This window comes from Argentina silus (assembly GCF_951799395.1).
Source record: "Argentina silus genome assembly, chromosome: 9".
NCBI lineage: Eukaryota > Metazoa > Chordata > Actinopteri > Argentiniformes > Argentinidae > Argentina > Argentina silus.
Genome location: NC_139663.1, coordinates 13,986,763 through 14,014,262, shown reverse-complemented (window position 1 = coordinate 14,014,262; position 27,500 = coordinate 13,986,763). Strand labels below are relative to the sequence as shown.

Genomic DNA, 27,500 nt, shown 5'->3' with positions numbered 1-27,500 from the left:
GGACGGAATGTTCCGAGTCGGAGCAGAGGCGGCCAATCAAATCAATGAATGCCAAACCCCGGCATTGTTACGATGTATTTTTACGCTAAATACCTCAGCATGATAAACGGTGGACAGGTGGGCCGGAAATGATGTTTCGAAAAATGAAAAACATATAGGCATGCAGATATATGGACAGTAAAGAAGAATCAACAATATCACTCGTTCATAAACACGATAGTAGAACAATATAGATGTGTAGAAGACTAGTGAATGGGCCAACTTACATGAGACTGGAGTTAGGTCAGATGGAACGCATAGAGGGAGGGAAAGGGGGAGAGGGAAGGAGAGGAGGGAGGGAGGGGAGAGGGGTGAGAACAGACACAGGGTTAATGTGAGTAGGGGTGCTGCTGTCTCTGGTTGTGTGTGTGTTGGGGGGGGGGGGGGGGGTGGCATTACACACACACACACACACACACACACACACACACACACACACACACACACACATGACCAAGCAAGCACAGTCCCATCTACAATACATACCCTATACCCTACAGGTTAATAACAAACAGTTATATATACACACAACATTAATAACACAACATTAATAACACACAGTTAGTCATGATATATGATACATGTTAACACACAGTTAGTCAGATATAGATATACCCCCAACCTGACTATGGCTAAGTTAGTTAAAAATAGATATATCACACTACTGGTTAAATGGGAACACACACACTTGCATGAACATTGCTGCCTGCAGGACGTGCAGAGACAAACAGACAGATGATGACCTAGCATATTTCATAACATTGTGTTTTGTTTTTTTTAAAGTCACATCTGGAGTCCGTCTGGGGTGCATGTGTTCTTCTGAGGGTGGTGTTCGAGGGTAGAGACCCCCCTGTGCAGCCAAACCACGTAGCCCCCCCCCCCCCCCCCCTCCGACGCCCAGCTCCCAGTGCCCCCCAGCCCCCAGAGCACGTCAGCCCCACAGACCCACAGATCCACAGCACACCCACCAGTGCCCAAGCCCAGACAACCAGCCCAGCCCAGCCCAGCCCAGCCAAACTCCAGAACCGGAACACAGAGTGAGTATACGCCCCAGCCAGCCAACCAGAAGAGAAAGGAAGACAAACCCAGTCGGAGCTCAGAGATTAGTACCGTGCCCAGAGGGTGAACATCAAAGCTGTGTGTGTGTGTGTGTATGTGTCTGTATGTGTGTGTATGTGTATGTGTATGTGTGTGTGTGTGTGTGTGTATGTGTCTGTATGTGTGTGTATGTGTGTGTGTGTGTGTGTGTGGATGGTAGTTAAGGCATTACCTCCATAGACATGCCCATGCAGCATCGGCGGCAGAGAGCAGCGAGAGGAAGAGGAGGAGGAAAAGGAGGAAGAGGAGGAAAAGCAGCAAGCATTCGCAAAGGCTTCGGCCCCCCCGACAGGGCTGTGTGTGGTGTGTGTGTGAGACTCACCTTTGTAGACGTTGAGTGTGATGGTGCGGACGGCGATGCGGACCATACTCTCGGGATGGTTGAAAAACTTTATGGCCTCGGTGTATAGGGCAAAGTCATTAGTGTGCTGTGTGTGGGAGACAGAGAGGGGGCGCCGGTGAGCACAGCACAGCACTGCACCGTCGCACAGAGAGAACACAACCACAGAGAGAGAGCAGCTATTGGGGACAGACCCGCTCGTCTAGTCTAGTGTTTCTATTTCTATGAGAAAACAATTACATTTGTACTGTAATACCGGAATACCATTCCTCATTCTGTTCCATGCATTACAATGAGCCCGTCCTCCGATTTCTACCTCCACCAGCCTCCCCTCCACAAGTGCTTCCTGAGGAGTAAGTGTAGCGGAGGCGGTTTGGAATCAGGCTCTCCTGATGAGGTAGCCCTGTCTGAGACACGGTAAACCCTACGGCCGCCCTTAGACCTTGAGGACGTCCTTTTGGCCTAACGGTAGACGCTTGGGGCTTCCATGTGGGAGACCCGGGTTCGAACCTTTTCGAGGTCACATAAGCCTATGATATGATGCAGCGGTTTTGGAAGAAACGGCAACTATTTCTCGACACCTGACATAAGATAAGTCCCTACTGACCTCAACACTTATTTTAACTCGCTAACTGCCAAAGTATTCCGGAACATTCACCCCCTAGAGTGCCAATTGTTTGATGTGGTGTTTACCTAGCAACAACACTTTGATTGGCAACAAAATGAAGCATCGTCATTTATGTATTTTTGGTGAATAACATTAGCCTCTACACTCTAGAATGTTTACAATTTGGGTGACTTCACCCTGGATACTAAGCAAGTTAAGGTGGCAAATAACTGCCACTCAAAAAGTCTCCGTGAATGTGAAGCGGCATAAAGCTCTAGTTGTTTTGGCCCCGCATGACGACCTGAACAACGGGGCGTATCCCTCCGCCGCACCGCGAGGAGAGTTACCGCCACAGCGTTGCCTGGGAAACCCCTGGCTGTTTGGGTGACTCTCCAACTCCGTTGTCACGGCAACGGCAGCACAGCTACTGCAACGACGGTTGGTTGATAAGGCATTGACAGTCTGTGGGGGGGGGGGGGCGGTGTGTGAGAAGTCGTGACGGGGCGCGGTGTGACTATAGGTCTATCTCGCATCCTCATCTGGTCTAGCAGCGTGTGTCTGTGTGTGTGTGTGTCTCTCTCTCTCTCTCTCTCTCTCTCTCTCTCTCTCTGCGTGTCCCTCCACCACCCGACCGGTCCTATTTCCCTGAGACCACCGGCCGATCGCACTGCAGCAGGTGTCAGAGTTCACAGGGTCAGCCAGCAGTCACAGGGAACAAGGGACCACAGAGTGCTGCCCGTAGAAATAGAAAGGGTAGAACAGACATGGTCCCTCAGACCATGGCAAAAAGACGGTTGACTTGAGTGGGTTGTTTATAAAGCTGGAAGATGCATCTTCCAAATGGTACACCAAAGATGGCCGCCGGTACGGCCACCACGGAATGCTGATTTTTAACGGGGCATGTCCGTTCTACTCGTTCTATTTCTACGGTGCTACCATCTACAGTACACCAATAACTCTCCCCCATACACAGAAGCCAACAGCAAAGGGGTTGCTACGGTAACAGGCTGTAGCAACGGAACACTGAGCTGCTGGATACAAAGCGTGTGGGTTATTATCATCAACCAATCACGGAAGGGGGAGGAGTGGGAAGGGGAGAGGGACACGGTTAAAGGCCACCTGCACAGGAAGCCACTGTTTTGACACAGGAAGTCTGCATTGCATTGCATGTCACGGCGTTGCACATCAATAGTCAACAGTGGCTTATTCCTCTCCTTGTCTCCTCTCCTTGATCTTCACAGACATGTATCCTTTCACTGACTTGAACACATAGGCTAGGTACCTAACATGAACTCGCTTTGATCAGTCAAGGCCTAGTTCTTACAGATGAAGGAGAGGAGACAAGGAGAGGAAGTCTCTTTACACTATTGGGATGCATCCGTAGGGAGGATTCAAAGGGCTTCACAGTTGAACGAACCCAAAGGCCAGGGGGGGACAGAGATCTATAGGGACGTTTACAGCTCCATACTGTACATCCTGTGACTGAGGATGGTTACTATTCTACTGTCACATTTACAACAACCAGTCAAGAATGACAGTTGGTAGAACATTTGGTTTACCTGACAGATCAGCAACTTACATGGCTTACTCATTAACCAAATAGAAGATGATTACAGATGTAGTTGGGAGCAGTGTTCTACAGAGTATGACATTCCGACATTCCTGTACTATTCCTGTTTTAAGTCCTTTCCCCTCTCTCTCGCTCCTTCTTTCTCTTCCTCCTTCCAGACTTCTCTCTCCCTCTCTTTCTCCCTCTCTTCTACCTGCTCTCACTCATTTCCTCCTCTCACCATCCATCCCTTTCTTTCTTGATTAATATCTTCAATTCTTCGAATTATCCTCCCTCGCCTCACCTCATTGTAGAAGAAGTGGACCGTGTGGTTGTTGAGTTTCAGTGACAGGGTCTTCAGGAAGGAGATATAGTAGGCCATGATCTCCTCGTCCGAGAAGTCAAACTTGTGGACGATGATGGAGTTGACGTGGTTGTTGGACAGGAGATAATCTAGCAGGGGGAAATGAAGAGAGCGTAAGGAATAATGATATACACCGTTTATCAACACATTGATATCATTATGTACGTTATATCTCCTGCCTTATCAACATGGTTTCGTATTACTGATAAACCCAAAATAACTGCAGCCTTTGATAAACAACCACAACGTCTGTCTGTACGTCATTCGCCACTAACTGGAAAGGTGAACGCTCATACCGATGTCTTAGTTACAGTAGATAATCTTGTTCTCACTGGTTGTATCATTAATATATCAGTGCATTCTCATTTTGGAGTGATAGGTTGCACACGCAAAAAGTTCCAAGTTTCTTCTTGCTTCTTTTGATTTCTTAAATTCAATATAATATAATTTGGAATGTAGTGTCTTTGAGTAAATAAAATTAAAAAATAAAATAAATGCATTATTATGAATAATATGGCCATATAGGCCATACAGACATTTTGGCTTCTGCCTCTTTTCAAGGGATGCTGAGAGTTTTCGTGACAGTTGTTTTCACTGTACTTTCAAATGACTTGTAGACAAACTTCAGATAGTAATCTCAGCATCTTGGACAGGAATCCAGGTTGATCAACTGCTACTCACAGAGCGACGTCTCGTGGCTGATGTTCTCAAACAGGATGTTGAGCGTCTGGAGGAGCTGAACACACACGTAGCGGCCCGACTTCTGACGGAGAATGTTCAGGAAGAACGCAAACATGTTCTTCTCCAGGAAGAAGCTGAAACACAAACACACAAACACACAAACAGACAGACGTACACAGAGATACACACAAACACGTAATATCATCAGAGGACAGCTGGGGGTAAAGGCTGACACTAATACAGAGTCAGATTATATCAACATCATTATCGTGGTTAAGGTTATGACAGAGGGTTGTGTCATCTGTCCTAGATCTGGGCTGACTCAAACGCAGACCTGTCAGTTCCTTTCAAACAAAGTTGATGACTGTCTGATAGATATCAGAGGTACAACCCAGACACTTTATCAGTGGAATATTTTGAGTGGTCTGCCAATAAGGAATGACGTTAAAAGCCCTCACTCAAATGTGCAGCTGTCACTTCCCTTTAAAAATGTTGCAAACTGACAGCTTTCATAAGGTACTGCCCTGCTCCTTCAAGACGATGACTTGATTCTGTGTTTGAATTGTAACATCAGCGTCGCAATTGAAACGCATGGCTAATACATTGCTTCTATATGTAATCTATATGGTATAATATACAGTATGATAGTATGTGTGTGTGTGTGTTGCATACAAAAAGACTCATTTCCATGTCCCTGTGTAATAAAATGGACAATAAAGTACTATTTTTCTTACTCGAACACAGAGCTGTCATTTTGGTCTCCCCAGATGAGGATCTCTGTGATGGAGCGGATGGTCTCCACCAGGAGGTTCCTGTTATGGTCTGTCACTGTGGTGTTCTTGGTCAGAACATGGTACATGTACCTGAGAGGAGGAGGAGGAGCAGAAAGAGAACATGTTAATGGTACTCTGTGGCTCAGTTGGTAGAGCATGGCGCTTAGGTTGTGGGTTTGATTCCTGCTGGGACCATATATACTGAAATGTCTGCACTCACTGCAATGTAAGTCGCTGTGGATAAATGGCATATATATGTTCCTAGTAGGGAACGCAAGGTAATTTAGATGGATAGCAGGAAAACCGAACGTTGGGTTCTCCAGCTATTACATGGTATATGTGGCTCAGAGAGAGGACTGTTGTAATGTTTCTAGATCCTAGTAGAAGACAGGGTTTTTTTGTTTGTTTTACATGGATAGCAGAAGAACCGATTTCCATATATTAGTCGAAATCGATCCTACATGATTTTGTACATCTGATATACTGTCCTGCCAGAATTTAATAACAGAAACCATGGAGCGACCAATAAATCAATAAATTCTGTGTGTAATAGGGGTAAAGTGAAAAGAGCAGCTAAGAGACTGTGTGAAACAGCTGTCATTCAGCTGTCAGATGAGGTGCACCGCTACCTGTCACCGTCCACACCCCCCACTGACAGCGCATACGACAACGTTGACAGCTAGGATCAAATGTTGATGTTTAGATATTTCGCAAATGCAATGATTTATAGCAGTCTGACATAGTAATACTAAAATATAAGGACATGATGAACTATCAAGTGCTGACCAGTCTGGCCTAGCTGGCAGTTTGATTAGCTAGCTAGATAGCTAACACATTCGAGGTAAACAACGCTATATGTGGCTAGCTAGCTACCTACTAGATCTGTCGGAGTCACAAGGATGATTGGCTATCTGCTGTATCATCAAGCTTGAAGCTGACAATAGAATACTAGCTAGCAGCTAGCGTAATAGGATAATCAGACCTAATAGGATTCTGTACCTCTGTAGCATTGCTAACGATGGGCTATCTCGCTAGCTACGTTGCAGACTGGTAACCTTAGCAATCATGCCACTTACTTTAGATGGTCCAAAGAATGAATATTTTTAGTTTTCCCTTGTCCTCCTACCCAGCTCCTTGACCGACCGAACATGGTTGCACTTCTTGTGTGAGTGTGATGCTATTGTCAAATTGTTTTAGCTGGTATCTCGATCAGTCCATAACATCCACTATCCTACAGATGTCCAAGATGTGTGGTGGTTGTCTGGGATAGCAAGCAGTAACGTTAGCTAGCAAGCTAGAGAACGAGAACAAGGCATTGCGTAACAAGTTAGATGAGAGGGAGTTTGGTACTTGATGTTTCTTCGCCGTGGTTGGAGGGTACGATGTCATTCAACACCAACTGGAAAAAAACTGCAAAACTATTAAAGAAAGCGTGGTGACGTCTATACTATGCGCCATCAACCATAGGAAACCCGACAGCCAATCAAACGTCAATATGAGGAGTCATCGTCGAAAGATTGCCCAATCAGAGGACAGCTTGCTTGCGGTGTCTCACTGTCGTCGGAATGTTTTGATGCAGTTTGCGAAAATGTTGGCAGAAAATAGCGATTTCGAAAGCACTCGCCTTTATTGTTGATTATGTGTTATAACAAAATCATTTATAAGAAACGAACGAGAGCCCGATGCATGACGTTTTGTCGAGTCGCAGGTAGTTAGTTAGCTAACTAGTCACGTTAAACTGTTTTTAGCATGCTTAGCTAGGGGGGGCTGGCATATGTAGCGAATTCCACAACAGATTTTGTAACCTCAACGAATGTAAAAAAATGCATCTTGTTAGCACAATATACTTTTGCTGTTGAAATGCTTTACTTTTGCACATGTGTATAGCTTATATAACGTACTAAGCTGGATTTTCAGGACGGATAACTTCTTTCTGGAGGCAGACTCAATCACTGCAGTCGCGGCCGAAATGGACACCCCAACCCCGCCACCATCATCATCATCACTGCTTCCCTACGAGCGGTGACATTGTTTTCATCGGCGCCGATCATCTTTCACAGCCTGGTTGTGCGACTGGCTACCTGACCTAATCTTGTCGGTTTAATTTTCTATGCCACATTCAATTTATGCTCAACTAGATTCGGTGGAATTTCTATTCAACGAACTTCCCTATATGTTTTATCTCGGCCTGTTTTTTGTGAACGTTTTAATCCTCTACTATGCATTTCTGATGGAGTACATCGTCCTTAATGTGGGGATAGTGTTTCTACCGGAGGATATGGACCAGGCGCTGGTGGATCTCGGCGTGCTATCCGACCCGGCGTCTGTCCCCTACGACACGGACACGGAACTGGATGTTTTCGATGGATACCTGGAGTGACCGGGAGAGGACGGCGTTGCATCGCCCATTGATAAGGGACGAACTGGGCTCACATCGTCCGATGATGAGGGGAAACACTGTGCCGAGACGAATCGTACTCTTGCCACTGAGAAACACAGGCTGCGGTATGAAAAAGTAAGTAGGGACATAGAAGGCTAATAGAAACGCATCTTGTTTCATGTTGCTGCACTGGTGCTTCGGATGCGTGTTTTGCTCTCACCATTTCACTAGGCATGGATGAATTCAGAACCTACTTTATTACACACAGACTAGCTTCTATATGCCAACTTTTTAAATGTAGTTGTCATATTTTCTGCATGTCTAATATGAGTCGTCATCCATATCCCAACAGGTTGTCCCGGCTCAAGAGAAGGTAGCTAGAAAGTAACAGAAGCATCAGCACCACCGACCGAATGGACAGCGATCAACCTGACCGGACAATTACCAAGGGAGCTGTCAATCAAACTGTCGCAAATCTAAAAGCAATACACCGACCGGACACCAGGAGTTAACGTGAACGAGAGCACTGCTTACCGTAGGCCTAGAGCACCGTCCAGTTAGGACTGGCGCCGCATCTCTCCTTCAAGGATGGGTTTATTATGATAACATAATTATGTATAACAAGTATTGAGCTATAACAGTAGAAGAGATGCTTGGCACTCATATTTTACATCCTTCTTTCACAATTCAGCGTTGGCACTGCAATGTGTCACGTGTGTGAGCACGTTTTCATTTTTTCTTCGGTTATATGACTTGCTGCCTTTTGGTTGAGAGATTTTGTTTTAATGAACTCTTAGGAGTTGACTGGAACTATGTATTTTTCCGACATCCCACTATGTCACCTGACTGCAATAATGGACTTGATTCAGGCAGCAGAGTCACTAGCAGTTGTCACCTAACCACTGATCTAGGGTCAGATATTAGTACATTTCTTCTGATTGTTAAGGGTAGGATTGTTTGTAGGGTGATCTGATCCTAGATCTCTGGTGACTAGGGGTGTAGCCTTCAAGGGATACTTCACCACAGGGTTGTGGTCAATTCCATTTCAGTTCAGGAAGTGATTTGAATTTGAAAATTCAGAAATTGATGTCAAATAGTGTTATTTTCTCCACTCACTCGTCCAGCTTGACAAAGCCTTTGACGCCTTGAAAGGATTGGTCATTCCAGGGTTGGGATCAGTTTAATCTCGTGGCACCGGACACTTCTCAATTGAAATTCGGTTGACCACCAACCCTAGTTCACCTCCAAATCCATGCTTGACAGACGTTTTCAGACATCATAAAACTATTAAAATCGTGCTTTTTGGCTTTGAGTTCAATTTCTACGCTGTACAATCTGTTGTGCAGATCCTGCCAAAGGCACTAAGAGAAATCTGCAGGCCGCAATCCCAAATGAATGGGAGAGATATGAATGAATGGGAGAGATCCTAATTAATTGCATTTAGGCCATGAAGTGCTTTTTTTGGTATCCACTAATCTGGCAAACATTGTTTTGGGACTGTTGGACGGTCCCTTTAAAGTCAGGGTTTAGCCTGAGGCCTCAGATGTCTGCCAATTATACTGCAGTACCTTTTTCACACTGCTGAGCCAAACCGAGCTGAACTGTGCTGGGCGTGAAGTTCCTACAGGGAAAAATAAAGTTATTCTATCATATTCTTTCATATCTATTTCATTTCTGGTTGCACATCCATCAGAGTTGCTGTAACTGCTTGAAAGGACAAAGTGGAAAAGCTGATATCCGAGCCAGCACAGTACGGTTCTGGGTCGGCCTGGTAGTGTGTGAAGCCCCCTAAACCCGAATTCACACTACAGAGCCAAACTAAACCGAGCTGATCTGAGCTGAGCTGAGTTGAGCTGGCCTGGTTATGCATCCACCATAGCTGCTGTAACAATGCTGGAAAAGACGATGTGAGGAGATGATCTCCAAGCCAGCACAGTACGATTCAGGTCGGCCCTGCTGTGTGGAAAGCCTCCAAACTGTACTAATCTCGACCCAAAACCAATACCCCCCCCCCCCCCCCCCCCACACACACACACACACACACACACACGTATATTGGGTTTATACATGTATATATGGCGCTAAAGTGCTTTATGTTGTATTCGGTAAGGGTGGGGACGGGGAACAGGGGGAAATCTCCTCTCTCTTCACCTCACCTGTTACCAATGTCAATAGTCCAGGGTCTCTCTTGTAAAAGAGATCGTATCGCAATGAGTCTAACCTGGACGAATACAGGTTCAATTGAATGTGTCTCGCCAACCAGGGGAGGCTGGTGGAGGTAGAAATCACAGGACGGGGTGTGTGTGTGTGTGTGTGTGTGTGTGGGGGGGGGGGGCTCATCGTAATGCATGGAACGGAATGAGGAATGGTATCAAATACGACGTGTTTTGCGTTCCATGCGTTCCAATGAGCCCCCCCCTCCCCTCCGGTTCCTACCTCCACCAGCCTCCCCTGCTCCCCCCCCCCACCACCACCACCATCCTTCTGGCACCTGAATGCTCAACACACTCAGCTGTCATCATCATTGTAGTGGAGGGGTGAGGAGGACGTGCCTCCATAGAGATATGTACAGATCACTAGAGAAGGCACTGTCTATATATTTCTCCTGCATTACATCCCTTCTCCCCCCCCCAGTGTTTTAATTCTCTGTGTGCGTCACCTGAAGAGGAGTCCCATGTCTGTAATGCAGCATCTCTGCCAACCTCTATGATAACGGTAATGCTGTGTCCCATTTCTTCACCCTTCTCTCCTGAAGTGTGCACTTGTCTGTTGCACTTCCCTAGTGTTAAGGGAGGATGGTGGAGGTGGAAATCGGAGGACGGGGGGGCTCTTTGTAAGGCATGGAACGGAATAAGGAAGGGTGTCGATATCAAACACGCGTCCTCATTCCGTTCCATGCATTACAATGAGCCCCCCGTCCTCCGATTTCTACCTGACCAGCCTCCCCTGTGTACGGTAGATTTCAAAGCATATGATTGGTGTAAGCATGTGCTCTTGCACCAACCTATTTCTATGTAGATCCATGCAGGGGAGTCCACAAGCACAGGGGTGTTTAGAGAGAAATGGGACCTGGTAGGAGAGATGCTACACTGCAGAGGGAGTGACATCATCATCACACATCCATCCAGCACATGCCTTGACCTTTGACCCCCCCCGTCCCCCTCGCCCTCCAGCACTCCCTCCTCCTCCTCATATGGAACACGACTTGCACATGTGTTATGATAAGCTATGGTCATATGATACATTTTATTTTCCAATGCATATTTAATAAACGATGAGTGAATGACCATGGTTATTATTATCTGTGACTTCAATTATTTTTTTAAGTGTACCATTTGAAATAACACAAAGTGACAAAGTTAGAAGTATTTATTATGACTTATTAATTATTCATTGATACTGTGTTGATATGTTCTGGAGTTGTATTCTGTCTGGTGCCTTCAGCACAGAGTATTTCTTGACTGAAGCTGTTATTGAGCAAGGACAGGAATGTACTGCACTGACTCGTTTGGGCCGCTAGGGGGCTCTGTAGCACTAGAACCGTATAGTAGACCTACTGTATGTGATGTTGGTGTTCACATGTATACAGCAACGTCATCAATTGATCAGGGAGATTAATTTATGTTTTCTCCCCACACACACACTGTGTCGCGCTAGGTACAAGCCACACCCACCCATAGCTACTAACGTAAAAATATTCCAACAACTCTTGCATGGGTAAACACAGAAATTACGTTCCTTCTTATAATGTAGGCCCATACCAGGGAGGCTGGTGGAGGCAGAAATCAGAGGACGGGCTTCTTGTAAACACACGTGTTTGATGTCATTACTTACTTCCATGCTTTAGAATGAGCCCTCCTCCACCTTCATCATCCCGTCCTCCTCCACCAGCCCCCCCTGGCCTCTATACATGACCTGACTGTGGTGAATAGAAAGGTTGACACTGTAGCTCAATGTAATATGATCTTGTTGTGTACACTCACTCAGATAAGGCTTTTATAGAAACCCAGAACAGAAACTGTATTATAGGAAGTTGAGGTTTTATACAGATAGGCCACAGCCCTGTAACTGAAATAATGAAACAATATGCTCACTCCAAAAACGTATTCAAAAGTAGTCTACTGTTTGGGTTGTAGAATAGCACAGCACTACAATGAATCCACTTTAAATCATATTATTTAATGCACTAAATAATTGAAATAATTTAGTAAGTAAAAAGCTTATTAATTGGAGTGCTATCCATGGTTCATTTGCTACAGCCCTGTTTCTAACATTTCTGACAGTCATGATGAGAGTTTCATAGCATGGAAAGAGATGCATAAGCTTGTATTTCTCATAACCTGTATTCAGCCAGGGTCGTATATTAAGAATATGTAATACATGCTATTTAGCTGATGCTTTTATTCAAAGCTATTTACATTGCAGTGAGTTTTACCAGTATATACATACATTTATCAGTATATATGGTCCCAGCAGGAATCAAACCCACAACCTAAGCATTGTTAGCAGCATGCTCTAGCAACTGAGCCACAGAGAACATATTCTTATTTACAACGATTGCTTGGCAATCTATTGTTGCATAATAAAAGTAATTTACATCAAAGTAATCCAGGGAGGCTACCACAGCATTTCCAGTGCTTGTAGTGTTGAGGCTGAAATGAGAAATATATGATTCAGTAGCATAAAAACGCAAGTGAAAGCACTCTCGTTGAAGGAAAGTACTCTTGTTGAAGAAGACAGACTGGAAGAGAAACTGTCTAATCTCAGTGCAAATAGAAGGCTGGTATCATGTTAGTAGCTGTTTCAATACTTCAATACTAAATACGAAGCTGTTATGATGAGTGCACATAACTACATTCTTGTTGATTGGGCCTCTGTCACTGACCTGACATGACTGGGCATGAAGGTGGATAGGGTCTGTTCAAACCCATCACATTCCACACACACACACACACACACACTGCATAACAAAACATAACAACGAAAAACTGCAAAGGTATTTTCCCTGCTTCTCATTGGTCAAAAGGTAATCTCTCTTCCTTGTGTGTCCATAAAGAAGAGATGAAGCAGCAAAGACTATGACCAATAAAAAGGCAGAGAACAGCCTCAGGGTCTCCTCTGTTCCTTCGAAATAATTCTGGAGAGCGATCGTATCCCTGAGTCTCATTAGAACAACATTCTAGGGTGATGGTGTCTTTGAGTCCTGTTAGAACAACATTCTAGGGTGATGGTGTCTTTGAGTCCTGTTAGAACAACATTCTAGAGCGAGGAACGTATCCTGTGGTCCTGCTGTTGCAGTCTCTCAAACACTCCGTCGGGAATACACTGGTTCCACATCCTGGAGAGACAGGACAGAGGAGGAAGAGAGAGAGGAGAGGAGGGGAGAGAGGAGGGGAGGAGAGAGGAGGAGAGGAGACAGGAAAGACGATCAAATCGGATCCCAGTGGAGGGAATATACAGTGTTGCATCAAAGCTATTGTCTGTGAAAGGACCCTATAATGATTGTTCTCTTATTGAACCGGGTTCCCTAGCCATGCCCATAAACATCTACATTTACAGCATTTAGCAGACGCCTTTATCCAAAGCGACTTACAACAAATACATTTGTTTAAGTAAGTGAATCATCTATCCAACAGTCATCATAAGACAAAGTAATCAATGCTCACACCAGGGGCCATCTGCAGTCGTAATGCCAGTAGGCTAATTTATTTTTTATTTTTATTTTTTTAAATATATTTTATTATATACATCTCAGATAGGACATCATGACAGGCCTTACCCCAGACTCTTCACCCAGGGGCAGTCTCTCAGGCTGGAGCCCAGCCACTGAGCCCCCACGGCACTGAACTTGTTGTAGTTCACACTAAAGGACAACAGTGGAACAATGTTGTTGTCAAACGTCACTTTACTGTCGTTTTTACTTCACAACGACTATGACTCAATCCGCGGAGGCAGAAATCGGAGGACGGGCTCATTGTCAAAACGTGGAGTGGAACGTATTTTCCATTTCATCCCATTTTCATTACAATCAGCCCGGACTCCGATTTCTACCTCCACCAGCCTCCCCGATGGCAACAGCTTGTGTATTGAGACTGAAGTCTTCTTAGTTCATGTGCAGTACCGTACACATTAGTAGTGGTGAGGTGAGTTCATTGTTAAATGCAATCATTTGTTATTATTATTATTATTATTATTATTATTATTATTATTGTTATTAGTACATATATGTCAGACTTACTCAAGGTCAGTGAGGGAAGTCATCCGAGGGAGAACTGCAGCCAGACTCTCTGCTCCTCCATCAGAAATCTCATTACTGTACAAACTGGACAACAGACAGGGATGAGTGTGGGTGTGTGGGTGCGTGCGTGCGTGTGTGCGTACGTGCGTGCCTGCTTACCTAAGGCAGTGTAGTGAGGGCAGGGTACACAGGGCAGGTGCCAGTCTTTCTACTCCCTGATCTCCTATACAGTTCTGAGACAGACTGAGAAAGGAGAGAGAGAAGAACAGATCAGAGTCCCTCCACACACACACACACACACACACACACACGCTATACATAACGTCTTTACACATACACTAGGCCTACTAGGTCTAGCAGATAAGCTTTTTGGTTTGAAAAGAGAACCAATACAAAAGTCATAAAAATTAGATAAGATCAGAATGGACCATGATCATAAAATAAATAAAAACACTGCCCTGCATTAGTACTGTACACCATATATTCAGACGATAAGAGGCTTCTGAAATAGATTAGATAAGAGAATTACGACACAAATATGTTGTGAAGGGTAACAGTATGTCAACGGCAGTACTTGACACTATTGGGTATTCTTTTTCCAATGATATCCAAAATGTATCCAATGTCATATCTTGAAATTTCATCCTTAATGTACGATCTTCTTTCATCTCTGCCAGTTTCTCCTGCGCCTGCATTGGCAGGTCGGCTGCGCTCTCCAAAGCGCACGAATTCCAAGGGTCACGGACCCAGTCAAAACCAGCAACGGTCTCAGCTGGAAAATACTTATTAAATCTCTCGTCAAGGGTTTGCAGATGTTGAGAGATAAGGCCAGAAAGTGTTTTGCTGTTTGGATCTCAACTCTCCCGTTTCACACAAGAGCGCCAGAGAGTGAGTTTAGACTTGAAGCCACGCAATTTGTCTGATGAGTTTAGTAGATTTTCCTCTTTACCTTGCATTTTAGAATTAAGTTCATTGAGGTGCTTAAATATATCGGCCAGGTATGTGAGTTTCGCGCACCATTGCGCATCTGCAATGAACTCTTTATATGCAGAATTCTCTCCCGCTAGAAACACTCTGACTTCTTCTCTTAACTCGTACAGTCGGTCCAAGCACTTTCCGCGTGAGAGCCAGCGGACATCCGTGTGCAGCAACAAGCTCTGATGCTCGGCTCCCATTTCCTCGCATAGAATGGAAAAAAGACGGGACTTTAACGGTCGCGCCTTTATGAAATTAACTATGTCCACTGCCCTGTCCAGTACATCTGAAAGATATTTCGGTAAAGTCTTGGCAACCAGTGCCTCCCTGTGAAGGAAACAATGCGTTGTGCGAACATTTTGGTTTTGCGCTCTGATCCTGCTGATGAAACCTTTGACATTGCCGGTCATCGCAGCAGTGCCATCGGTGCAGACACTGATACAATTTTTCCAACTTAGACCTCCCTGTTCAAGGTACTCTGTTGTGACACGGTATATTTCCTCTCCCGTTGTTCTGTGCGGCAAACACTTGCAAAATAAAAATTTCTCACGAATTTCTCCTCCATCAATAAATCTCACAAATCTCAAAAGTTGTGCGTGGCCACTCACGTCTGTTGATTCATCAACTTGCAGAGAGAATTTCCCACACAGCCTTATTTTCTCTAAGACTACGTCTTCTATGTCTGCCGACATGTCATTTATATACGCCTTCCAATGGTAGAGTTCTAAAGTGGTACCTTTGCGATCTCTTTAGCTGCTTGTGGGCCTATCATTTTGTTAACAATAGCCGTGCAGGCTGGCATTATTACAGGCTGGCATTATTACTGATTCGGCAATGGTGTGAGGCTTTTTAGCCTTAGCTATTATTTCGGCTACCAGGTAGCTAGCCTCCAGTGCATTGTTTGAGACTTTCGCACACTTGAACATCACCTGCTCCTGTCGGCTGTGTTCGCTTTTCAAACGAACAAAGTATTCAGACTGTGGAGCTTTTCTTTTCAAAAACCTGTCCATGCTGCTGGCTAATTAACCGCTGCACAACGCTATGACAACTCATCCGATATCGCGCGCTGTAAATAAAAGTATTTGCCTACGTCATGCAGCCTACTTTCCAAACACTGATTGCAGCGTCGGTAGGCTACTAGAAAATTAATCCGAACTATTTTCTCTGATGTGTGCCTCGATTTACTTAACTGTATGATACAGCTAAAAGAAAGATTCCAAAATGATGCATTCATTTCAATTTCACTATATTAGCCGAGTGTCAGCCACGTTTCTGCGGCACCCCTAAGGATGCCAGACGGCACCCCTGTTAAGAAACACTGCCCTAAGGGTCTAAAGAAATACTTTTTTTTTTTAAATTTCATTTTTATTTTCCCTTATGTTTGTTTGATAAGAGCCAGGATAAGAGCAGTACAGGATAACGTATATTAATAATTGAATCTAAGTATATAGATGTTCTTACTTGAGTATCTCCAGAGAGGACAGAGACACCACAGCTTCGGCCAAACCCTCAGCTCCAGAGTCTCCTATCTTACTGTTCTCCAGGCTGCAGAGGGAGGACAGGGTTTAGACACACACACACACACACACACACACACACACACACACACACACACACACACACACACAGAGGCACTACCAGGCACACACACGCACAGGCAGGCAGGCAGGCAGGCAGGCAGGCACACACACACACACACACACACACACACACACACATAGCCTCTCATCTGAGTCTGTCCAGTCTTAAGCACATTCAAATTAAGACCCAATATGTCATGCAAATTATATTCCAATAAACCAGATGTACCAAGAAGAGAATGGTGTAGAGATGTTCTTTACCAGAGTTCTCTCTCTCTCTTTCTCTCTCTCTCTCTCTCTCTCTCTCTCTCTCTCTCTCTCTCTCTCTCACACACACACACACACACACACACACACACACACACACACACACAGGCACAGGCACAGGCACATACACACACACACACACACACACACACACACACACATTCACTAATTCTAGTATAGGCCCAACTCTTCATGCAAATGATAGTCCAAAAAAACAGCATCACCATGCAAATCTCTCTCTCTCTTGTTCTTTCTATCTTTCTCTTTCTCTTTCTCTTTCTCCCCTCCCTATCTCTCTCTCTCTTTCTCTCTCTCTCTCCCCTCCTTCTCTCTCTCTCTCCCCTCCTTCTCTCTCTCTCTCTCTCTGGTTCTATACTCACTCCAGATGCTGTAGATTGTGAAGAGCAGGCAGGAGCTCCAGCAGCATCGGAAAGGCCAGAGGACCGTTCACTGGACCCAACCTACACAGAAACACAACACACACATATAGGGTTAGACACACACATACTGTAGGATTACACACACACACACACACACACACACACACACACACACACCCTCACACACACACACACACACACACGCACACACACACACACCCTCACACACACACACACACCCCCACACACACATGTTGTAGTAACAGATCAGACACTCACTCAAACTCCAGCTTGTGCAGGTGTGTGACTGCAGGTATGCCGTGGTCCTCCGGGCCCCTCCCGTGTGTGTGTCTGTGGACCAGCTGAGCCAGGTGTTCTATGTGACACACCTGACTGGCCTTCAACGGGTTAACGATGCGGAACCTGGCCACCGCCCCCTTCAGAAGCTCCTCCTCTCCACTTTGCTCTAGCTCCTTCCACAGGGCTATGACATCGGCGATGCACGCCCTATAAGACACACACACACACACACACACACGCACACACACACACACACACACACACACACACACACACACACATATACATACACACATACGCACGCACACACACACACACACACACACACACACACACACACACATATGGTTCAAGTACAGTATGTATTCAATACAAATGGTCTAATTATAGTTCTAACAGCGTTTATCACACTTCTAACGTGGTGTGAATGATAAAGATGGATACAGCTGTATTCTCTGTGCTGGAATCACTGTATCTACTGAAATCAATGGATAATTATACGCTGTATTTGTTCCATAAATGAAATTCATGTTATATAATCTCAGTCATTAACACCTAGTAAAGCCACAGAGACATAGAGTGTATATCAACTGAGATATACTGTATATTTAAATTGATTACAACTATGTGAGTGTATTTTTTAAAATAATAGTGTGAGTGTATCAGAGAAGGCTGGTGGAGGTAGAAATCGGAGGACAGGCTCATTGTAATGCATGCAACGGAATGAGGAACTATCAAACATGTGCATGGACTTTGATACCATTCCTCACTCCGTTCCAGCATGTCCTCCGATGTCTACCTCCACCAGCCTCCCCTGGTACATATGCTAGTGTGAGTGTTCCTACCGGTATGAGGTGAGGTTGGTGAGGCCCAACAGCTGTCTGAGTCCAGAGACCCTCACCCCCGTGTCCTCCAGCCCCAGAGAGAACCCCCGCCTCTGGGTTCTACAGTTCTCCAGAAGGTTCCACAGCACACACACCCCGGGGGGGCCGAGCGGGACCCCTCTGAGGGACAGATCCTCCGGAAGGTTCTTCGCCAGGTGTTTGGCCAATCGGACATCGCCTGTCTCGTACACGCAGTGACACACCGCCCAAAGCTGGGCGGGGCTTAGGTCGCCGTGGTGAAGCCCCTCCAGGTGCGTTGTTGCCGAGGCCCGCTTGGCAACCACCGTGTCCACGATGACGGGGTTGTCCACGGCGACAAGGTGCCGGAGCTTCGCCTTGGTTTGAAACAGCAGGCCGATGGCAAATCGCTGAGCGAGGTCCAGAAACTCCCCCTGCGTGCGTCTCCGCCCCCTGGGCGGCGAGGGGAGTGTCTGAACCAAGAAGTTGCGGTCTGATACACACCGGGAGAGAGAAAGGTGAGCCCCGCCCAGGAAGCTCTGCAGCAGGGGGTGGGCCCAGGACAGGACGTGGTCGTCACTGATTTCATCAGCGTCTCTCCTCTCTCCGTTCCCCGATCCCCCTCCTTCTCCCCCTCCCTCTTCCCCTCCCCCTCCCTCAACAGTCACGTCGCCCAGCCTCCCCCTCAGGGAGTGAGAGCGGAGGAGTCCACTCCTCAGCCCAAACCCCCGTAGTCTGGCTGAGATGGTTCGGTCCAGGGGGAGGAGGGAGGTGTGGCCTCTAAGCCCGTCCAATGCCAGAGAGCTCAGCAGGGACAGGAGCTCTTTCTCCTCTTTTCTCTCCCTCTCTTCCTCTTCTCCTGCCTCCTCTTTTCCCTCCTCCTCCTCTTCCATGGTTTGGGTTCGAGAGTAGGAGCGTGTGTGGACGTGTGTTTGGTCACTGGTCTGTGCACGGGTACTGGTTCTGGTTCTGGTTCTGGTCTGCTTGTGTGAATGTGTGTCGGACTGAGAGTGTGTATGCGTGTGTGTGTCTGCGTGTGTACGTGCGTGCCTCTGTGTCGGTGTGTGTTTGAGAGCGTCTAGTTTCAGTCTGAGCACTCTGTGACACAGCTCGGTCAGTGTCGACGGCAGCGGTTCCGACCCGTCCGAATGTCCCAGCACCAAACACACACATCTACACAGGTCCGGGTTCCAGCAGAGGCTGTGGAGGTAGCTGTGGTTCTGTAGGTGAGCCTGGGCCGTGGCGCGCAAGGACGCTTCGGTGAAGTACTGAGACACATATGTCTCTATGTCCGTGGGGGAGAAGCCGTAGAGCTCCAGGAGGCTGTCGGCTTTCCTCAGTAGCTGGCTGACGATGCCCCGCGGTCGGGCACAGAGCAGCAGTGTGCAGCCTGGTAGAAGCCTCCTCTGGAGCAGCCCGGCGAACAGCTGCCTCACGCTGTAACTCTGTCCCCTGCTGTTCATCACCAATGACTGCGTCAGACCCTCGTAGTCCCGGAAGTCATCGAACCCGTCGAAGATCACCAGCACGCGCTCCGGGGCGAGGACGACCTGGTTGAAGACGGTCTCGGGGTGGAGGCAGGGAGGGGCGGAGGAGGACAGGTGGAGGAGGAGGGTCTGAAGGCTATAGGTCGGCTCTGTCAGGGTCAGAGCTTTACTGTCCAATACGAACACATGGTCAAACTGAGGTAGGTAGCCGTTGGACCAATCCAGACACAGCTTCTTGATGAGTGTGCTCTTGCCCATGCCGGCGTTGCCTAGCAACACGATGGAACGTTTGGGCTTCATTCCCGGGGGATTCTGGAACATCTAATGATAGAGAGTAAAGTGTGAAGTAAATTAAATGCACCATAAAGCCACAATCTGTCATTTCATTTTTGGGGAAAAAGTATAAATTGGCATTACTGAAGCGAGTAATATTCCACTTTTAAATAATGTTTGATTTGAATGTTTCCATGGATTCGGACCTGACTCCCCCTCAGCGAGTCTCGTGTCCGTTCCACGTCTCCCATGGCGACCAGCTCCTTCTCCAGGCATTTGTTGGCATTTCTGCCGGAGCGAATCAGGATCTGCCTCTGCACCAATCGCATGTCCACGTAATGAGCGGCCAGGCTAAGGCCTGCCTCCATTTCCTGTTGAGGACAGAGAGGGCCAATAAGACATGACTTCTTCAAACACGATTGGTTGTATAGATGTCAATGGGCAGAGTTTGTCCAGATGCTATTTTCTTTTCATCAAATCAAAGTTTCCCTCCATCCTGTCTCTCTTACCTGGCAGCTGTCCCTCATGTGAGCCTTGGCTCGTAGTATGTAGTCCTCCACACACTCTGTAAGAACACACACACACACACACACACACACACACACACACACACACACACACACACACACACACACACACACACATAAATACATACACATTCCCGAGACAAACAAACAAACCAGTGCACACAGTCTCATGTGATTGCTTACTTCACAATGATGTTTTTAAAATGTCATGTGTTGATGATGATGTATATCATGTATCTTGTATCTTGCTGATGCTGTAACCCTGACGGGACAATAAAGTTGTATTGAATTGAATTGTGTGATGTCATAGTGTGTGGCTGTGCAGCAGCTTACGTGGCAGGCTGGGAGCAGGAGAGGACTGTGTCGGACAGAGAGGAGAGGCTTTACATGGAGACACCTCTGAAACACAAGATTGATACTGCAATCATATATGTGTGTTGGAGGACAGGGGAAGACAGTCTGACTCACCTGTGTAGGGAAAGGGGGGGAGACAGAGGAAGGAGACGAGGGGGGGGCCGGTCTAACTTACTTGTATAGGGGAGAGGGGGGGACAGAGGAGGGAGAGAGAGGGGAGACAGTCTAACTCACTTGTATAGGGGGAGACAGGGGGGAGACAGAGGAAGGAGACAGGGGGGAGACAGTCTAACTCACCTGTATAGGGGGAGACAGAGGAAGGAGACAGGGGGAGACCGTCTAACTCACCTGCATAGGGGGAGACAGGGGGAGACAGAGGAAGGAGACAGGGGGGAGACAGTCTAACTCACCTGTACAGGGGGAGAGGGGGGAGACAGAGGAGGGAGACAGAGCTCTGCTGGTGCAGTCTGACAAGGAGCCCGGAGGAGAAGAGGAGGAGAGGTCTGGAGCCATGGCACCACCAACTAGACAGGAGAGAGAAGACTGCATGAGTAACACACACATACACACACATACACACACATACACACACACACACACACACACACACACACACATACACACACACACACACACACAGATACACACACACAAACACACACACACACACACACACACACACACACACAGGCAGGCAGGCACACACACACACACAGGCCACAGGCGCACACACACACACATACGCAGTCATGCACACACCTGATTTTTCACTCACCTGGGGAGTTAGGAGGTATAACTGGCTGTTGTGGGTGCAGTGAGGAAGCCGGCACTGTAAGTCACAGTCGCAAACACGTGGTTATGGCAGTCTATTGCATAGAGACACACACACACACACACACACACACACACACAGACACACACACACACACACACACACACACACACACACACAGTAGTACACACACACACTCACCCAGTATGTAGGTGGGTGTCCCAGTGGGGTTGGCAAGAGAGAATAGCAGCTGAAGAGGGAGGACGGTATGGGTGGAGGGATGGAAGGATGGACTGAGCTGGACAACTCCGGGAGGAGGGGAGGAGGAGAGCGTCACAGCCCCAGCAGGTAGTGGGCCTGATCTGACAGTACCTACAGGGAACCAATCAGCTGCTTAGAACATTCTGTCACATGACACTCGACAGACAAGAGAAAATATACAAGAGGAGGCCAAGAGAGTAAGTGGAGCGGAGGTGGTTCGGAGTCACTCTCTTGTGATGTGGTAGCCCTGTCTGAGAGAACGTCAACTCAATTGTCGTCCTCGGACCTTGAGGATGTCCTCTCGGCGTAACGATAGAAGCTTGGCTCTTTCATGTGGGAAACCCGGATTCAAATGCCACTCGTACATTGTTATCCAACTCATCAACATACAAAACACACTGTGTCTCATGGATGAAGAGGAAGGCTGAAAGTTCTTGTTTTGGGATCTCAAAACACCCGTGTCTGTTTATATCTAAAGGCCACTTCTTGTTTGCATACCCACAAAGCCTTGCTCTTGAGGAACTGAGAACTAGAGCTAACCCTAGCCCTGCCCCCTACTCCCTATGCACCACGGAGGTCTGAGAGGGTGGGGTTTGAACAGGGGACCTTGCACATGGATGCCACAGATGCAAACCCTTATACCAAGAGGACATCCTCGTGGCTAGTCCAAGGCTTAGTCGCAGCAGACAGGGCTACCTCATCACGAGAGCGTGATTCCAGATCACCTCTGCTCTGGTCATTTCCAGGGGAGGCTGGCGGAGGTAGAAATCAGAGGACGGGCTCATTGTAACGCATGGAATGGAATGAGAAATGGTATCAAACACGCGTCTTACCTCTGAGGGGTGGTGATCCACTCTGAGTCTCTCTGGTCTTCTCCCTCCCTCTGGTTCCTTCACCATCCACAGTACCATCTGAAAAGACAACATGATGCTCACCCACTCACGTCCAACAACAATCATCACAATAGGATGGATGGGCTCAATTATACTTTTGTGCCTCTCTCTACCTCTCCTCTAGAGTGAATGTACTGTATGTCAGTCAATACACTATAGGCTAGTGTATATTGCATTACATCAGTGGAGGCTGGTGGAGGTATGAATCGGAGGACGGGCTCATTGCAAAACATGGAAGGGAATGCATTCCATGCATTACAATGAGCCTGTCCTCCGACATCTACCTCCACCAGCCTCCCCTGTATTCCATTCATATTGAATGTGTATACTGAGTACAGTATAAGTGAGTATAGAAGTGGGAAAGCACAGTATATCAATCAAAAGGGCAGTTGAATCACCTTCTCCTCTTTTGGGCCGTTTTGGTTTTGGGTCTCTGGTCAGCTGACTGGCATATGACCCTTGACCTAGATTGTAGAGGAGAGAAACAAACAACTGCTTTATTAAAACACACCATATTCATCTCTCTAAAACAAACTTCAGACATCATAACAGGTGTTTAGTGTAGCAAGATTGTAGTGTAGGGCAGGCCTATCCTGGAGGCACATCTGTTGACATACCCGTAGTCTTCATGACTTTGATGCCAGGAGGACAGAAGTAACCCCTAGCCATTACGGCTAGCCTATAGCCCTTCAGTGTCCCTAGCCCCTAGCCTGTAACCCTTCAGTGTCCCTAGCCTGCTAGCCTAGCACCTAGCCTGTAGCCCTTCAGTGTCCCTAGCCCAATCACCATAGCCCCACCCCTAGCCCTGCTCCCAAACCCTCATTGTCCCTAGCCCCTAGCCCCTTCACCATAGCCCTGACCCCAAGCCCTGCCCCCTAGCCCATCAGTGTTTCTAGCCCTGCCCACTAGCCCGTCAGTGCAAAACAACTTCCTTGACCCTCACCAATACGGCTTTAAAGCTGGGCACTCTACTGAAACTGCTCTCCTCGCTGTCACGGAGGCTCTCCACTCCGCTCAAGCTTCCTCCTTCTCCTCTGTTCTCATTCTTCTGGACCTGCCTGCTGCATTTAACCCTAACCCTAACCCTAACCCTAACCCTAACCCAGTAAACCACCCTATCCTTCTCTCCACCCTCTCAGAATTGGGCATCTCTGGCTCTGCACTCTCCTGGTTTGCATCCTACCTGGCCGATCGCTCTTACCAGGTGACGTGGAGAGGATCGCTGTCCTCTCCACGACCCCTCACCACTGGTGTCCCCCAGGGCTCTGTCCTTGGGCCTTTACTGTTCTCTCTCTATACCAAATCTCTTGGCTCTGTAATTTATTCACATGGTTTCTCCTACCACACCTACGCAGATGACACTGGCATTACGACTGCCAATGGCCTCTGGTGTGAGCATTGATTACTTTGTCATATGATGACTGTTGGATAGATGATTCACTTACTTAAGCGAATGTATTGTTGTACGTCGCTTTGGATAAAGGCGTCTGCTAAATGCCATAAATGTAAATGTTGTTCTTTCCTATAGTGTGTCCTCCTTAGTGTTAGCCTGGGTTAGCATGGTTAGTGTTAGCCTGGGTTAGCATGGTTAGCATTACCTTTCTTCCTTTTCCTCTGAATCTGTTGTTTCTGTACCAGGTCTGGCGCATCTGGCTCAGGCAGGGCCGTCGTTGTCGTGGGAACCACACCTATGGACAGGAAATAGGAAGTGAGAGTCAGCCAGGCAGCCCGGAGACACAACACTTGACACCCATGTGACTGTCAAACTTGCAGGTCCATTGGAGAAGGTGCTTACTTTCATTCAGTAGGTCCACATTGAGGAGGTCAAGGAGGGAATCTGAAGGGTTAGAAGGGAGAGGAGGAGGCTGGGAGTCAATAGAATAGTGGATTTAGTGGATAGTGTGTGGATAGTGTGTGTGTGTGTGTGGGTGAATGTGTGCGCATCCATGCGCATGTGCGCATGGTTGTGTGCGTGTGTGTGTGTCACCTACAATTGGTGTAGCGCCCCAAGGCAATAGCCTCCAGATCGTCAAGGTCCAACTCTGAGAATACGGAAACAGTGCACAACAAATTAACTTCACTGTCTATGGGAGAGAGGCCAACATTGACAAAGTCAATGATCACTTGATCCAAGTCAAGTCTCAAGTCCATGTTATTGCAACTTAAGTGGGAGTCAAGTCTGGAATCCCCAACTTCAATTGCCAATTCTGTTCATGACTGTTATTGGCAGGTAAAGGACAGGTAAACAAGGAAACCAAACAGTGTAACAGTGCCAGCAGTGTTCACTGAACTATGCCTGCTACCCTCCCCCTAAGCAACCTCACCAACGCATAGACATCACAGCCAGGTACTGGAGTTTGCCTATCCTGCCTACATACATACATATCATTGATAAAGACGGTTTCACATGACTTACCTAGCAAGTCTCCATAATCGGGAGGGGGAGAGTGGGGCAGGTCCATATCTGTTTCCTGCATCATGGCACCTGAGGAAAAACAACACATGAATAAAGATTGTTTTGAACACAAATTGAACAGCGAACACACACACACACACACACACACACACACACACACACACACACACACACACACACACACACACACACACACACACACTGAACCAACCAGCCATGGCCAGATCAACACTAGCGTCAAGTTCACCCCAGATGACTACTGATTACAACTGATAGGTAAATTAATTTATTTGTGAGAACTTGGCATGTGCCTGAAATCCTGTAAGTGTCTGCCCAACTTAACACACCTGAGGAGAGTAAAAAAAACATAAGAAAATAAGTTATAGCACTAACATTAACATGTGCCATCATCAGAACATAATACCAGAGATAACCTGGCATTGATGACACCCCAACTCCACAACTCCACAGCACAATGCCCACAAGACACACTATCAGTGAAAGTCACACAGCACAACACACACGAGACACACAACCAGTGAAAGTCAGACAGCACAACACACACAAGACACACTACCAGCGATGGACACACAGCACAACACACACGAGACACACTACAAGGTGCTCAGGGGGTGCGTGTCAGGGACTGGGCCAGGCAAGGCTGGCCCCTGAGCACCGAGGTGGCTGCAGGGGTGTCAGCTACTGTAGATAGATAGAGATAGATAGATAGAAACTTTATTTATCCCAGGGGGAAATTCAGGTTCCAAGTAGCATACAGACATAGGGGTATCACACATAACATACACATACAACATACAACATTAGCAGTATTGTATACAGGCGAGGTGCAGTTGTAAATGTCTTTGCAGTTAGGTGAGGTGCAAAAAGGTAAGGCAGACAGTGCAATTATAGCATTAAATACTAAAAACTAAATACGGGCTACATAAATATGGACTATTTTTAAAGTGCATTTAGTCCAGGCTGGTGGAGGGAGGTAGTTAAATGAGGTGAAACAGTGACATGATGATCTGTACGCCATCGCCTCGGGATGAATCTGGGACTGACCATGTGCTGTAGGCTACCAATTGCAAATTAAATACAATGTTCATTGTTTTCATGAAGTAAGTGTCCTGATTCATGAAGTAATATTTATTTATTCCGTTCCATGCATTACAATGAGCCTTCCTCCGTGTTCGCCCTCCACTAGCCTCCCTTAGAGGGTATTATACCATGCTGGCATGGCTTACCAGGGCTGAAGCTATGGGGCATGGTTGAGCAGGAGGCCCAAGAGGCTGAGCAAAACGTTTAAATAAATATTTATTTATTCATAGATTTTTATTTACTTAAATAATATTTAAGTATTTAGTCCATCTTGCATCATTCCATCATGTCCCTACCTAGAGCATCTGATTGGTCAGGTCCTCTCTGCAATGTGAATGAGATTTATATACCTTGTCCTTCCCTGTGCCAGGCAACAAGTTGCTTCACAGACGCACTACCCCTAGACCTACAGTACTCATAACTAAAGTTGTTTTCAGTCTCTGTTTCATCCACACCTGCTCAGATGAGTGGGGTTAGGGAGGGTGCAAACCACGTGCAAAACCCAACTAACCAACCATATCCTGTGTAACAAGGGCAGCCATGTGTATACAAATTACCTTATAAATAACTAAACACCGCAATATGGAGGACGTAGAAACAGTAGACAGCTACAAAATCTGCCCAAACCACAAGGGCTGGCTACTGTATGGCCAAAGGTTAATAGACTGCAGTTGGCAGTCTACAACGATGAAGGAAATATAGCCCAACTTAAAATTCAGTATTATTTTAAGACTGTTTCTCATGTGAAGTGGCGCAAGTTTTTGTTGTTGATCTACAAACGGAAGAGGGTAATGACTTAATAACCAGCAAAAAAAACATAAATAAACAAATAAATAAATAAATAAAAATAAACAGTGTCTAACCGTATTAAGGAGATTTACTAACAATGAGATTTGACTAACAATGAAATATGAACTGATTTATTTATTTGTTATCCCCTGGAATTTCCCCAAAACCCCAATCACATCTCACCACTACGAGTTCACTCCGATGACGAAATAAA

The 27,500-nt window shown here is 46.6% G+C and overlaps 3 protein-coding genes across 5 annotated transcripts in view; 1 reads left to right on the top strand and 2 right to left on the bottom strand.

Annotated features, from left to right (window-relative positions):
* clec16a (C-type lectin domain containing 16A) overlaps positions 1–6,666 on the bottom strand; it is a 30,491-nt gene extending 23,825 nt beyond the window's left edge. For both annotated transcript variants that reach the window (XM_083676273.1, XM_083676274.1), the window contains exons 1-5: positions 6,528–6,666; positions 5,413–5,541; positions 4,679–4,812; positions 3,938–4,086; positions 1,460–1,565 (exon numbers count right to left, since the gene is read on the bottom strand). In XM_083676273.1, the coding sequence (XP_083532399.1) occupies positions 1,460–1,565; positions 3,938–4,086; positions 4,679–4,812; positions 5,413–5,541; positions 6,528–6,601 (592 nt within the window). In that variant the 5' untranslated portion in view covers positions 6,602–6,666. The remainder of the gene's footprint in view (positions 1–1,459; positions 1,566–3,937; positions 4,087–4,678; positions 4,813–5,412; positions 5,542–6,527) is intronic.
* A 351-nt stretch (positions 6,667–7,017) lies between these two features.
* On the top strand, positions 7,018–9,486 carry dexi (Dexi homolog (mouse)). Its single transcript, XM_083676279.1, has 3 exons — positions 7,018–7,159; positions 7,369–7,966; positions 8,184–9,486. Exon 2 carries the CDS (start codon positions 7,562–7,564, stop codon positions 7,829–7,831), a length of 270 nt encoding a protein of 89 aa, XP_083532405.1. The 5' UTR covers positions 7,018–7,159; positions 7,369–7,561; the 3' UTR covers positions 7,832–7,966; positions 8,184–9,486.
* Positions 9,487–11,261: 1,775 nt separating this feature from the next.
* Positions 11,262–27,500, bottom strand: part of ciita (class II, major histocompatibility complex, transactivator) — a 19,762-nt gene continuing 3,523 nt past the window's right edge. For both annotated transcript variants that reach the window (XM_083676270.1, XM_083676271.1), the window contains exons 2-21: positions 25,397–25,465; positions 24,972–25,022; positions 24,776–24,817; positions 24,579–24,668; positions 23,379–23,444; positions 22,921–22,998; positions 22,028–22,198; positions 21,830–21,883; positions 21,465–21,578; positions 21,034–21,099; positions 20,683–20,738; positions 20,380–20,544; positions 18,417–20,221; positions 17,551–17,778; positions 17,272–17,352; positions 16,506–16,589; positions 14,229–14,312; positions 14,070–14,153; positions 13,611–13,694; positions 11,262–13,169 (exon numbers count right to left, since the gene is read on the bottom strand). In XM_083676270.1, coding sequence (XP_083532396.1) covers positions 13,091–13,169; positions 13,611–13,694; positions 14,070–14,153; positions 14,229–14,312; positions 16,506–16,589; positions 17,272–17,352; positions 17,551–17,778; positions 18,417–20,221; positions 20,380–20,544; positions 20,683–20,738; positions 21,034–21,099; positions 21,465–21,578; positions 21,830–21,883; positions 22,028–22,198; positions 22,921–22,998; positions 23,379–23,444; positions 24,579–24,668; positions 24,776–24,817; positions 24,972–25,022; positions 25,397–25,465 — 3,551 coding nt within the window. In that variant the 3' untranslated portion in view covers positions 11,262–13,090. The remainder of the gene's footprint in view (positions 13,170–13,610; positions 13,695–14,069; positions 14,154–14,228; positions 14,313–16,505; positions 16,590–17,271; positions 17,353–17,550; positions 17,779–18,416; positions 20,222–20,379; positions 20,545–20,682; positions 20,739–21,033; positions 21,100–21,464; positions 21,579–21,829; positions 21,884–22,027; positions 22,199–22,920; positions 22,999–23,378; positions 23,445–24,578; positions 24,669–24,775; positions 24,818–24,971; positions 25,023–25,396; positions 25,466–27,500) is intronic.

Bases quoted from the DNA above. Each gene is read 5' to 3' on its own strand.
- dexi (XM_083676279.1), top strand. From the start codon at position 7,562: ATGCCACATTCAATTTATGCTCAACTAGATTCGGTGGAATTTCTATTC.